Source organism: Trypanosoma cruzi, genomic scaffold (assembly GCF_000209065.1).
Source record: "Trypanosoma cruzi strain CL Brener 1047053516661 genomic scaffold, whole genome shotgun sequence".
Lineage (NCBI taxonomy): Eukaryota > Euglenozoa > Kinetoplastea > Trypanosomatida > Trypanosomatidae > Trypanosoma > Trypanosoma cruzi.
In genome coordinates this window covers 185285-197607 of record NW_001849508.1, presented here as the reverse complement: position 1 = coordinate 197607, position 12323 = coordinate 185285, and the positions used below count along the sequence as shown (strand labels likewise).

The following is a 12323-nucleotide window of genomic DNA, read 5'->3' as shown; positions in this document are numbered from 1 at the left end:
GGTGAGGCCAATGTCAGGATCAGGCGTTTCTAATTCTCTTCTTCCGCATGTGTTGTCTCGCATATTAGCAGGACACAGAGGTGCCAACTCTGTGGAGCAAAAAAAACCATCAATGGATACCACATTGTCATGCAGTGTTGACTCCACGATGGGAAGTAACGAGAAACAATTCAATTTGGATAAATGCAACACTCTTATAAACTCAATGAATATTACAATAGCTGCCTCTTCAACAGATATTGTAGCAAACCGGCAACACTCAGCGGGTGAAGAAGAGGATGAAGAGGATCAGCAACAAAAACAACAACTAACATTAAGTGATCATCAGGACTGCTATGCGCTTCTTGTACGAATTTGTGATCTTTCCATCAAAGTGGTTGAGAGCCGCACCCCTGCGGATTCAATGGAGTGGCGTCGTAAAAGACTGAGCACTAGACTTCTTGCTCATCTTATCAATGCAGTGAACGATGAGTTTGCAAGGAGTGATTTTTTTCGATCCGCCTTGCATGAAAAGGTAACCCTCAGTTTGCTTCACAACTGTGCATTAGAGGATCCAGTGCTGCATGGTGTGGCACTCAAAACACTTTATCAGCTGGTGATGCGTTACCGCAACCTCCTCAAATCAAAAGTGGTGATATTCATCCTTGGATTGCTTCTTCCCATCGTAAATTCTAAAAACACATCCTACGAGCAAAAAGCCACAATCTTAACGTTTTTTGAACACACCCTGCGTGACCCCCAGCTGCTGATGGATTGGTTCACGAACTTTGACTGTGTTCAAGGCATGCCGAACCTTTGTGAGCAACTTGTGTCAGGGTTATCAAAAATGTCAAAGATGTCACACATGTCATCTTGGGTGAACGCCAAACAGGATGCTTTACTTCGTCTTCAGTGCATAAAGGCACTTGGAACCTTTGTTCGGTCTCTGGAGGGCATTGCGAAGGAGTTTCCCATGGGTGGCGGCATCACCCCTCGCAGTCAAGAGAGGGAATTGGAGTCAAGGGAAAATCAAGAGATGAAGTCGGTGGCAGCGGAGAACGAGAAGGGGGAGACGGGGGCGCATAGTAAAAACAATGTTAACTCTGGTTCTTTGTCAGAATGTGGTGTGGAACAACTTCTTCGTGGGAAAAAGGCGTTTGATGCGGTTGTAGATAAGTTTAACTTGGGTGATCATGCCGCTGCCATCGCGATGGCCCTCAATGTTCACCTTTTGAGTAGTGCAGCACCAGAAGCGGTGGCCCGTTTTCTCCTGCAGAAAGAACTTGACCCTGTGGGAGTTGGGGAATATCTTGGGAAAGACAATGAGGAACGGAAAGCTATTCTCCGCGCCTTTATAGGGCTGAACGATTTTTCGGGTTTGCCTATTGACGACGCGATGCGTTTATTTTTGGGTAAATTTAAACTCCCCGGTGAGGCGCAGGTTGTGGATCGCGCCATGGAGTTGTTTGCAAGGGAATACTGCGCGCAGAACCCTTCCAGCTTCTCTGGTCCTGGTCCGGCCTTTATTCTGGCGTTTTCCATCATGCTTCTAAACACAGATGCCCATTCCTCTCATGTCACGGATAAAATGACTTTAGAGCAGTTTGTTCGGAATAACAGTGGCATTGATGATGGGAAGGATCTTCCACGCTCGCTCCTTGAGGGGGTTTATCAGCGTATTACAGCAAGGGAGATTGTACTTGAGGCTCGTGGGGCGGTGCCATCGAATGGGTTAAGAAAGTGCTCCTATGGAACAAAGGATATGCGTCCTTTATCATCGCCGTCATCATTATCATCGTTAGGGGCTCGCAGGAGGAATCATCGCTCCTCTCGTCATATGGAGCAAGCGTATCTTCTGGAGACATCCGTGGAGCAGATAACGCGGGATGTATCTTCAGAGCCGTATACATCCATAAATTCCTCAGAACTTGTGGGTGCACTGATGGAAAGTACATGGACCGCCCTGTTAGCAGCCTTCTCCATCCCTATGGAAGAAATGGAAAACATTGAACTTATCGACACCTCTCTTGAGGGTATTGAATCGGCTATTAAGGTGTGTTGTAAATTTTCATGTCGAACACAACGAAAAGCGTTTATTTCTGCTCTTTTGACTTTTACGCACCTGACGAACCTTCGGGAAATTGAGTACAAGAGTCTCAAATCCATTATTGCTCTTACTCGCGTTGCCCTTGAGGAGGGTGATCACCTCGAGACTTCCTGGTATGAAGTTCTTCGTTGCATCTCCCTTCTTTCCAAGTTGCAAATATTGGCTGAGTCTCCATGGACGTCATTGCTCAATGATCGGAATGGTAACCATGCGGCCCCAAAAGCCCCCAACACGTCCCTGGAAGGCCAGGGCCGGTCCTCATTGCAACCACAATGGGAGCGAGCCAAGCTGGAACGGCAAAATGCCGAAATAATAGCGAAATATATAGATGAGGTTGAGGTGCACCGTCTTTTCTCTCGCAGCAATTATCTGAAGGATGCAGCGGTAGTTAGTCTTGTTGAAGCCCTTTGTTTAGTGAGTGCTGAGGAGCTGGCGGAAAATCCACCGCGGATATTTTCTCTGCAGAAACTAGTGGAAGTAACGGATACAAATATAGGGCGTCTGCGGTATGTTTGGTCCAAAATGTGGACCAACGTCTCTCGTCATTTTGTCAAAGTTGCTCTGAGCTCCAATGAACTGGAGCCCATGTATGTGGTGGATCACCTGCGGCAGTTGGCAACGAAATTCCTTGCTCGGGGCGAACTTGGGGACTTTAACTTTCAGAAGGGGGTGCTGCAACCATTTGAAGCGATTGCCTCACGGACGCAGTCGACGAAGTTAAAGGAACTTCTTGTGGCCTCTTTGGGTCAAATGGTGGAGGCGCAGGCGCAGAATCTGAGGAGTGGTTGGGGTACTCTGATAGAGGCACTCGCACACTGTGTGCAACACGACACAAATCCCGATGTGGTTTCTTCTTCTGCCATTGTGCTGCAAAACATCACTTTGTGTCATCTGCATCTCCTTACCACGTCTGATTTGGTGAAAATTGTACGGGCATGGGCTGTTGTTGCCCGTTCTGCTTTTAGTGATGATTTTGCCCATTCAGCCGTGTGGTTCGTGCGTTATGTGACTATTGCCTTAGCACTTCAGGCGGATTCCAATAGTTCCTGCGAGGGCGTGCAACACTCACATGCGTCACAATGTGGGACATCATCCAACGGCGAAAAAGAAATACATGTCGACGAATCACATAGCCATGCTATTAAGGAAAATAACAAAAGTCATTCTCTCCTTTTGAAAGAAGAAATTAAAGCTTTGGCTTTGCGTGCTGCATTTCCTGTCGATGGCGATGATAACAACAAAGTTGAGAGGGGGCGAGCTAGAACAAAAGAAAATATGCAACTTTTTCCTGTGGCCGTAGGAGCCCTCGCTTCTCTTTTGGTTCACCGCTCAATAAGTGGTGAGGCCATGGAGGCTATGCTATTTGTCATGACGGATCACCGCGCAGTCTTCACACCGGAGGAGTGGTGGCACACAGTGGGTAGTGGAGTTGCCCCCGCGTTGGATTTCCTGTTGCAGCAATGCAGGTTTTCAAATGAAACGGAACGTGACGTCTGGCTATCACTCTTTAAACGCGCCGTAACGAATGTCGTGCAGTTTGTTGGGTACAACTTGGATGGAAATCCTCTACCAGTGGATCATGTGCTCTTTTTGTTTCGGGTCTTTGTCGGAAGGGCGTGTTGTGGTTCCCACGACGAGGCGACAGAGCTTGGACTTCAGGGTGCTCGCCAGATGTTGGACCTTTTTAAAGAGCACGCCGTCGTGGATGAATTACTCTGGAATGGCATGGTAGAATACATCCAGGAGATTGGGGACATTCTTTTGGGTGCCTTGGACTCCATTTGGCGCCACCCAATGGACCCCACACAACAAGACACATTGAAGCCCACGTTGTTGGCGTTACTGCAGTACGTCAAGTGGAATCGTGACGCGGCGTTGACGCCACAGTTAACAACACTGTGCCGAACGAAGGCGGTAAAGGTTCTACTGAAAACCCTTCAGCGATTCATGTGTCTTATGCGAACCTCCGTCTCCTTTAGAGACAGCGTCACGGAGAAAAGAGATGTTTTTGACTTAGCTCTGTTCATTGCCTTGGAGTGTTCTTTGTGTAACGCAATTCTTGATGCGGAGAGGCGGTACGGTGAAATTTTGGAGAATGAGAGCAACACCCTTTGGATGCTTATAATAGGGCAATTTTTAGCGGTTACAGGGAAGACTTCAAATGTTAGTCGTGAAGAGGCGAGCAGTTTAAGGGGGATTATTCGGGAGTTGTTAGATGCAATGCTTGAGGCTCCACAGCGCGTAATGATGGCGCGTTGCAGGATCTGCATGCCGTTTCTTTGCCAACTTATTGCGCTAAGCGACGATGTCTTTGCTGAATCACTTGCCAATTTGTTTTTAAGATACCATACAGCCACTGTTCAAAACATTTGATGGACCCCTCCTTTTTTTTTTTTTTTTTTTTTTGCGTTACTATCACTATGATTCTTCCCACACCTTTTATTATTATTATTATTTTTTTTTTTGTGTGTGTCTGTGAATGTATTTTCTGCCCGATAAATATCGCTATCGTTTTATAATTTAATTTGTGCTACAAGGTCCCGGGCATTTTATTGCAGAATTGAGGCAGATTGTGCTGTTAATCGTCAGGATATAAATATAAATATATATATACTTATACATGGGGGAACCTTTTTTTTTTTTTTTTGTGTGTGTGTGTACTTCACCAGAATCATCATTCTTTTGGTTGTTTTTATTGTTGTCGTTGTTTTTTGTGTGGTTATTGCTGCTGTGGTTCTCTTCAGCCCCTCACCCCACATGGCGGCGAAAAAAGGAAAAGGAGTGGCGAGGGCGTCGCGGTTCACCAGGGCACTTTTGGTTTGTATTGCCGCATTTCTTTTGGTGACATTGTTTTTGCTGCGAAGCCTGGAGAGCTGGGATGGCCACGCATCCTCGTCATCGGCAGCGGCAGCAGAAGGTGGACTCTCACAACCGACGCCACATGCGCGACCACCAGGAAGTGTGACGAGCGGAGAAAATGCACCCGACCACGCGAAGATGTCAAGGCCGGCCGGTACTGAGGCCATGGATGACGATGGTACGCTGGTGCCGCTAAGAGACATCCCACCGTCGCCGTATTATGCGTTTGGCCCACGCATCATGCCTCGAGCATTTCTGCGTATTTTACAAAATTCTTCACGACGCATTAACAAAAATTGGATTCGCTCCAAATTCAATCGGTATGACACGGCCAACATCTCAGACTGTGATGTCGTAACACCAGAGTGCGGCTTGCACAAATACCTCATTAAGCGTACTGGGGATGATCTCAATGCGCGACCCTATCGAAAGTGTTGTGTGGAGCACAAGGCTCTTCTTGAGACAAACGTATGGGTGGTAAGGAAATTGAATTCGGCGAACATAACGTACTTTCTCTCAACAGGTACTGCCCTTGGAGTGCGGAGACACGCAGGCTCTATTATCCCGTGGGACACAGACGTCGATATCTCCGTTTATCCAGGCAATGAGAAAAAGGTGGAGCAGCTTTTTCAGAATAACGGAGAGCATTATTTTCGGAGAGATTGGAAGGGAAGATTCATGTTTTGGGTTTATCATTCGAAAGATGGGAAGCCTCAAACTGGACCACATGTGGAGATTTTCTACGACCCCGTTTACACGCGTTTTCCACACCTGTTGCTTCCACTGGAGGATTGTGTCTTTTACAGTGAACCCGTGAAGTGCCCAAACATAAAACAATTCCAGGAGTGGTTCCCGAGTGGCTGGACCGTTTACAGCGGAGCTCATTATCACGGCCCCGAGAAGTGCATTATTTATGTGAATGGCATGAGAAGAGTAACTAAGCGGTGTTGATGACGGGAATGGGGAAAAGGTTTGCTGTATTTCCTGCTATCAACGTCAACAACCAACTGCAGCAAATCAAGAGGAATGAAAGGGGAGAAGGGAACTTTATGGGCATCAAATTTGAGGTTATTATTATTATTTATGCATGTGCGTGTATGATATTTTCTAGTTTTATCCCCCTTTTTTTTTTTATTGTTTTATTTTTTGTTCTGTTTTGTGGGAATATGCCTCAGTGTGGACAGGCAAGGTGCGGCCGCCAGTTGTTTATTGAAGCAAAGGGGGGAATGGATGTGTAAAAATTTTTTCTTTTGGTGAATGAGAGCTCTTTTCCCCCTTTGCGGTGTCTGCAGGTGCAGAGTGTTTCGGATTGGTGATTGGTGGTAGCGTTCTCTTTTACACCGCGCTCTCTCTACTCGGCTGATGCTTCACGTGGAGAAAACTGCATTTATGCATATATGCATCCTATTTGCTGGTATGCATTTAATCATATGTTTGTTTCTGTATGAGGCATTTCACTCTCAGGCTCTGTGCGTGTGCGCTTGTTTTCTCACGGTTGTAGATTTGTTTGTTTGTTTGTTTACCTTTTCTCCATACACTCACTTAAACAGGAAACGCATTGCATTCTTACGTATACGCCGGTTTCCATAAACGACGAAGACACCTCTTATCTGAGAAGGCATTGATTTGGTTGGGCTCTTCCTACGGGAATGGATGACGCTCTAGTTGACTGTGCGGACGTTTACCGCATGGAATACACCTATTCTTTCTTGGCGGGAATAGATCCTATGCGGCCGCCCTCGTCGATTACGATCCCCGCCAAGGAACTGGACGCCATGGCGGGCATGGAGCGGCAGTACTGGGAGATCAAGGCAAAGTACTTTGATGTGTTAATTCTCTTTAAAAAGGGAAAGTTTTATGAGCTGTACGATCAAGACGCCGCCATCGCACACCGCGAATTTGGCCTCAAGCTTGTTTTTAGCGCCACCAACCGTGGCAAGATGCGTCTTGCGGGGGTTCCAGAGCAAAGCTTCAGCGAGTGGGCACGCCTTTTTGTCTTCCGCGGCTACAAGGTGGGCAGAGTAGAACAAATGAAGGAGGAAACGGATACCTCCCCTATCAAGACTGCACGCACGAAGGTGCTACAACGTGAGTTGGTTGAAGTGCTCACACCAGGCACATTGACAGATCCTGCAATGCTTAGCGGTTCCGGTCCTGTCTTTATTCTGGCCCTCTGTCCCTTGCAGGAAAATGTTGTGGACGGTTTGGCGGTGGATCTCTCACGTCATGTGGTTTATCACTGTCCATGTGGCGTCGGGAGAAATGACGTGTTGCGTGAGGAGGAGACGCTGCTCATGGTGTGTGCCCTCTTGCAGCAGCTCCGCCCGCGTGAAATCATATTTCCACTTTGTTTTATTCCTAATGCTGCGCAGGCCGATAGGAAGGCATCATTTGCCAAGCGTTTGGTGGATTGGATAGAGGGCGAGGGGTTTCGGGTGGAGTTGGTGGATGTGTCTTCTCTCTCGTTTTCAAAAGGCAACTCCGATGGGGTGGACAAAATTTTGGACGCGCACAAGTTCTTGGCACACTACTTTCAGACGTTGAAACTTTACCATGCCGTGCCCATACTCTCAGAGGCAGAACCCTACACCTTCCATCTTCCTTACGCATCCTCCAATACCACCATTGCTCGCAAGCATGAGGGTGAAGTTTCAAATTCTTCATCGATATTATGGCATGAACGAAGAGTGGACCGTGGACTCGTGCTGGATGCCACAACCGTGAGCAACTTGGAGCTAGTCAGCAACTTGCGGGATGGCGGGGAACGGGGCTCACTGAATCAACTTTTCAATCGCTGCTGTACAAATGGAGGAAAGCGTCTCATGCGATCATGGATTTTACGGCCTTCTGCTTCCTCCCGTGTCATTCTGGCTCGACAGGAGGCGATTCGCTTCATTATTGAGCACAAGCTTGACGAGCTTTGGGGCGAGGGTGGAGAGCCGGAGACGACGTTGGGGATTGCAGCGGCGTCCCCCACACTGAGAGCAGAAACCCCTCGTGAGCATGAACCAATTTGTGTTGTGAAACGAGAGCGGCCGGTGGGTAGTAAATTTGAAACACGTTTCTCCAGTTTGGTGGATGTGGATTTTGAGCGTAATCTTTCTCGCTTGACGGACTTGAAGAACAACAGTGACGCACAAGTGGCGTTTGTTGATCCCCTTGTTCAGTACAAGAAGCAACTTCAAATCATTGTTACAACGGTCCAGGCTCTTGAGGACATGGTGGCATGGTCACACGACATACAAAAGGGGATAACCTCGTCACCGCCTCTTTTGAAGGAGCTCTGGGCGCAAATTGATGCTGCCGCTCCCGCGGTAACCTCCATTGGAAACTGTTTTGACCGCCATGCTGCCCTTGCGTCGGGCGTGATTGTTCCCTCTCAGGGAGCATCCTCCGTGTATGATGAGGCATCCGGTACTCTCGACGCCATTGAGGGAAAATTACAGGGGGAACTACGCCGATTACAAGAGGAGGTTTTTGATGGTACAGCGATCAACTACAGCGTCGTTGGTCACGAGCAATTTCTTGTAGAAGTGCCAATTTCTGCTGTACCGAAAACGCCTTTGCGTGGATTTGTGGAAAGATCCCGCAGTGGCAAGAGTGTGAAGTATGTTGTGGCCTCCCTGGAGCCACTGGTGGAGTCTCATAAGAAAGCAAAGAAGGAAAAATCAAACGCTCTTCTTTTGGTGCTGCAAAATGTTGCATCGCACATGTGTCACTACTTCCCTCTCCTGTATGGTGCCACGGAGGCACTCTCATACTTTGATTGCCTCTTGAGTCTTGCGTCACTGCGAAAATGTGGGGTCACAACCGCTTGGCCTATTGTGAAGGATGACGCTGTGGGGGCGAGTCTGGAGGCCGAGCAACTAACTCATCCTTTTCTAAATGGAGACTCTGTGCCGAACGATATTTCCTTGGACGCGGCGCACGGGCGTATTTTGCTCTTGACGGGGCCGAACATGGCGGGGAAAAGTACACTTATGCGTACGGTTGCTGTGAACGTCATCATTGCGCAAATGGGAGGACCAATTTTTGGTGCATTTATGCGTCTTGCTACGGTGTCCCGCATCTTCACACGTATCGGAGCCCGCGATGCTTCTCACAAGGGACAGAGTACACTGTATGTTGAGCTGAGCGAAACAGCTGACATCCTTCGTCATGCAGACCCATGGAGTTTATGTCTGGTAGATGAATTGGGGCGTGGTACCTCTACACATGACGGTTACGCCATTGCACATGCCACATTACACTCGTTGAAGGAACGCCTTCCTGTTTCCCCGCTTCTCCTGTTTTCCACCCACTATCACGCTCTTGCACAGGAACAGCTTGGTGGGGATGCCGTGAACGTATCGTCTTTGGCGCGAGATCATGGCTCGGTGGTGCAGCTGGGATACATGGACTTTGCTATATCGGATACAAAAAAAGATGGTGTTTCGGCAATTACATTTCTTTACCGTCTTGTCTCTGGCGTATGCACACGTAGCTATGGCGTTGAGGTGGCTTTACTGGCTGGCATTCCTTCTTCACTCGTGCACATGGCAGCCATCAAGTCACATGAGCTTGCCTCATGGAATGACCGGCAAAAGGACATTCATACCATACGACAGTTCCTTCATGAGCCTAACGCTGCCACACTTTTCAAGAAAAAGAAGTCGTAGTGCACACAGCTTCGTTTAAATGACGGACAACAAAATTATAATTATGTGAAACACAAAACGCGTTGGGAAACAGACTATAGAGAAAAAGATACAAGTAAAAGAAAGAGAGTGATAAGGAGTTAGATATGCATTCCCATCGATCAGTAGTTAAAGGCGGATGAAATAATGACTGCAATGGCGGGTCCTTAAAGGAACCATGCCCAGCAATTTTAACGAGAAGAGCAGCATTGTGTCTGTTTTTATTTTTTTTTTTTCTTTTTTTCCTTTACTGTTTTTGCCCCATTTTGCAGTTTTCGCTGCTGCGGTTGCCAGCTATTTTTCTGGCTTATCCAGCATCCCCTGGAAAGGAAGAGAAATCGCAAAGACACAAAAAAAAAAAAAAGAAAAGGGGACACCCGGAGGTGAAAACCCCATTAAATATGGTGTTTGCTTAAATTGAACCGTCACGATGCGGAAGGTTCATGCATAGACGACAGTAATAACAGGCAAAAACATTAAGACTGCAACGAATCACACTAAATGATACAACTCACACTTCTTCACCTTGAAAGCAATGCTCTTAAATAAATTTCTTCATTTTTATTTCTAAATCTTATACACACAATCTCACCCAAAAAAAATCATTTTTTTTCTCATTTACTTGTTAAGTTACTAGCTTTTTGGTAATCTAACATACAAGTGCAACACACGATATGTTTCGCTCTGCTGCTCGTTTTGCCGGCAAGGAAATCCGGTTTGGCACGGAGGCTCGCCAGTCCATGCAGAAGGGTGTGCAGCGTGCCGTGAGCGCCGTTGCAACGACCCTTGGGCCAAAGGGGCGCAATGTGATCATTGAGCAGTCGTACGGCGCGCCAAAGATCACGAAGGACGGCGTGACCGTTGCCAAGGCGATTGAGTTCAGGACCCGTTCGAGAACATGGGAGCACAGCTTGTGCGCCAGGTGTGCAACAAGACCAACGACCTTGCTGGCGACGGCACGACGACCGCGGCGGTGCTTGTGGCAAGCGTGTTCAGTGAAAGCCTCAGGTGCATTGCCACCGGGACGAACCCAATTGACATGAAGCGTGGCATGGACCGTGCGGTGGGCGTCATCCTGCAGAGCGTGGCGGAGCAGAGCCGCAAGGTGACGAGCACCGAGAACATTGTGCAGGTGGCCACGATCTCCGCCAACGGGGACGAGGAGCTGGGCAGGCTGATTGGTCAGGCGATGGAGAAGGTGGGCAAGGACGGAGTGATCACCACGCAGGACGGCAAGACGATGACGACGGAGCTGGAGGTGGTGGAGGGCATGAGCATTGACCGCGGTTACACCAGCCCATACTTTGTGACCGACGCGAAGGCGCAGAAGGCCGAGCTGGAGGATGCGTTTGTGCTGGTGTCGGCGAAGAAGGTGAGCAGCATCCACACAATCCTGCCGGCGCTGAACCACGTGGTGCGCACCGGACGCCCGCTTCTGATCATTGCCGACGACGTGGAGAGCGAGGCGCTGACGACGATGATCTTTCAACAAGCTTCAGGGCAAGCTGAAGATCGCGTGCGTAAAGGCACCCGGCTTTGGCGACAACAAGACTGCCATGATGCAGGACATTGCCATCTTTGCGGGCGCGCGGCTTGTCGGCGAGGAGGGCAGTGGCCTGGAGCTGGACGCGGAGAACTTTGACCCCGCAATCCTCGGCACAGTGAAGAAGGCGACGATCACGAAGGACGACACCGTGCTGCTGAATGGCGGTGGGGAGAGCAGCATGGTGAAGGAGCGCGTGGAGCTGCTGCGCGGGCTGATTGACGGCGAGACAAGCGACTACAACCGCGAGAAGCTGCAGGAGCGTCTGGCGAAGCTGAGCGGTGGCGTGGCGGTGATCAAGGTGGGTGGCGGCTCGGAGGTGGAGGTGAACGAGAAGAAGGACCGCATCACGGACGCCCTGTGCTCGACCCGCGCCGCCGTGCAGGAGGGCATTGTTCCCGGTGGTGGTGTGGCGCTGCTGCGCGCGAGCAAGGCGCTGGACAGTTTGCTTGGCGACTCGTCACTCACAGCGGACCAGCGCACCGGTGTGCAGATCATCCGCAACGCCGTCCGTCTGCCCGCGCACACGATCGTGCTGAACGCTGGGAAGGAGGGCGCCGTCGTGGTGGAGAAGGTGCTGGAAAACAATGACGTCACCGTTGGCTACGATGCGCAGCGCGACCGTTACGTGAAAATGTTTGAGGCGGGCATCATTGACCCCGCGCGTGTTGTCCGTGTGGCGATCACCGACGCCGTTTCCGTCGCCAGCCTGATGATGACCGCCGAGGCTGCCATTGTGGACTTGCCGAAGGAAGAGACCCCTGCGGCCGGCGGCATGGGCGGCATGGGTGGTATGGGTGGTATGGGCGGCGTGTACTAGGACCTGCTGCTTGAATTTTCTTTAATTGAAAGTTAGGGCTTTTATTTGATGGTTGTTGTTTTTTTTGAGTGGGTTGGGTTTAGATGAAATACTTTTTGTTGAGGAGTACTTTTTTTTGTAACAATATTAATTGTTATTATTATTATTTCTATGATTATTATTTGGTTATTATTTATTTGTGTGTGTTCATAGGAATTGATAGCAGCGGGCTTTTACTTGCGTCCATGGCGTCTTTTACTTTTTATTAGCTGGGGTGAGGATTGGTGTTGCCTTATTGTTGTTGTGTTCATGGTTGTGAGGCCCTGTATGTTTAAGTGGAGTTTTGCCTTTGTTTTTGTT

The 12323-nt window shown here is 49.0% G+C and overlaps 3 protein-coding genes and 1 pseudogene across 3 annotated transcripts, besides 8 other annotated features; all 4 read left to right on the top strand.

The window, feature by feature from the left end:
• Positions 1 to 4730: part of a sequence feature (areas merged during assembly that could not be assigned to a particular haplotype. This can correspond to areas where the two haplotypes were merged or to regions with more than two copies in the genome that were merged during assembly.) that runs on past the window's edge.
• On the top strand, positions 11 to 4459 carry Tc00.1047053510187.448 (hypothetical protein, conserved; the record flags this gene model as incomplete). The annotated part of the gene is made up of 1 exon (XM_816365.1): positions 11 to 4459. One exon carries the CDS (start codon positions 11 to 13, stop codon positions 4457 to 4459), a length of 4449 nt encoding a protein of 1482 aa, XP_821458.1.
• Positions 4471 to 4492: a microsatellite.
• Positions 4524 to 4551: a sequence feature (AT_rich).
• Positions 4677 to 4699: a sequence feature (AT_rich).
• Positions 4731 to 5067: a sequence feature (areas merged during assembly that could not be assigned to a particular haplotype. This can correspond to areas where the two haplotypes were merged or to regions with more than two copies in the genome that were merged during assembly.).
• Tc00.1047053510187.439 (uncharacterized protein) lies at positions 4844 to 5896 on the top strand (the record flags this gene model as incomplete). Its single annotated transcript, XM_816371.1, has 1 exon — positions 4844 to 5896. The coding sequence occupies one exon, from the start codon at positions 4844 to 4846 to the stop codon at positions 5894 to 5896; it is 1053 nt and encodes a 350-aa protein (XP_821464.1).
• Positions 5068 to 12323: part of a sequence feature (areas merged during assembly that could not be assigned to a particular haplotype. This can correspond to areas where the two haplotypes were merged or to regions with more than two copies in the genome that were merged during assembly.) that runs on past the window's edge.
• Tc00.1047053510187.430 (mismatch repair protein MSH6, putative) lies at positions 6595 to 9603 on the top strand (the record flags this gene model as incomplete). The annotated part of the gene is made up of 1 exon (XM_816410.1): positions 6595 to 9603. The coding sequence occupies one exon, from the start codon at positions 6595 to 6597 to the stop codon at positions 9601 to 9603; it is 3009 nt and encodes a 1002-aa protein (XP_821503.1).
• Positions 9840 to 9870: a microsatellite.
• Positions 10296 to 11984, top strand: Tc00.1047053510187.420 (annotated as a pseudogene).
• Positions 12114 to 12157: a microsatellite.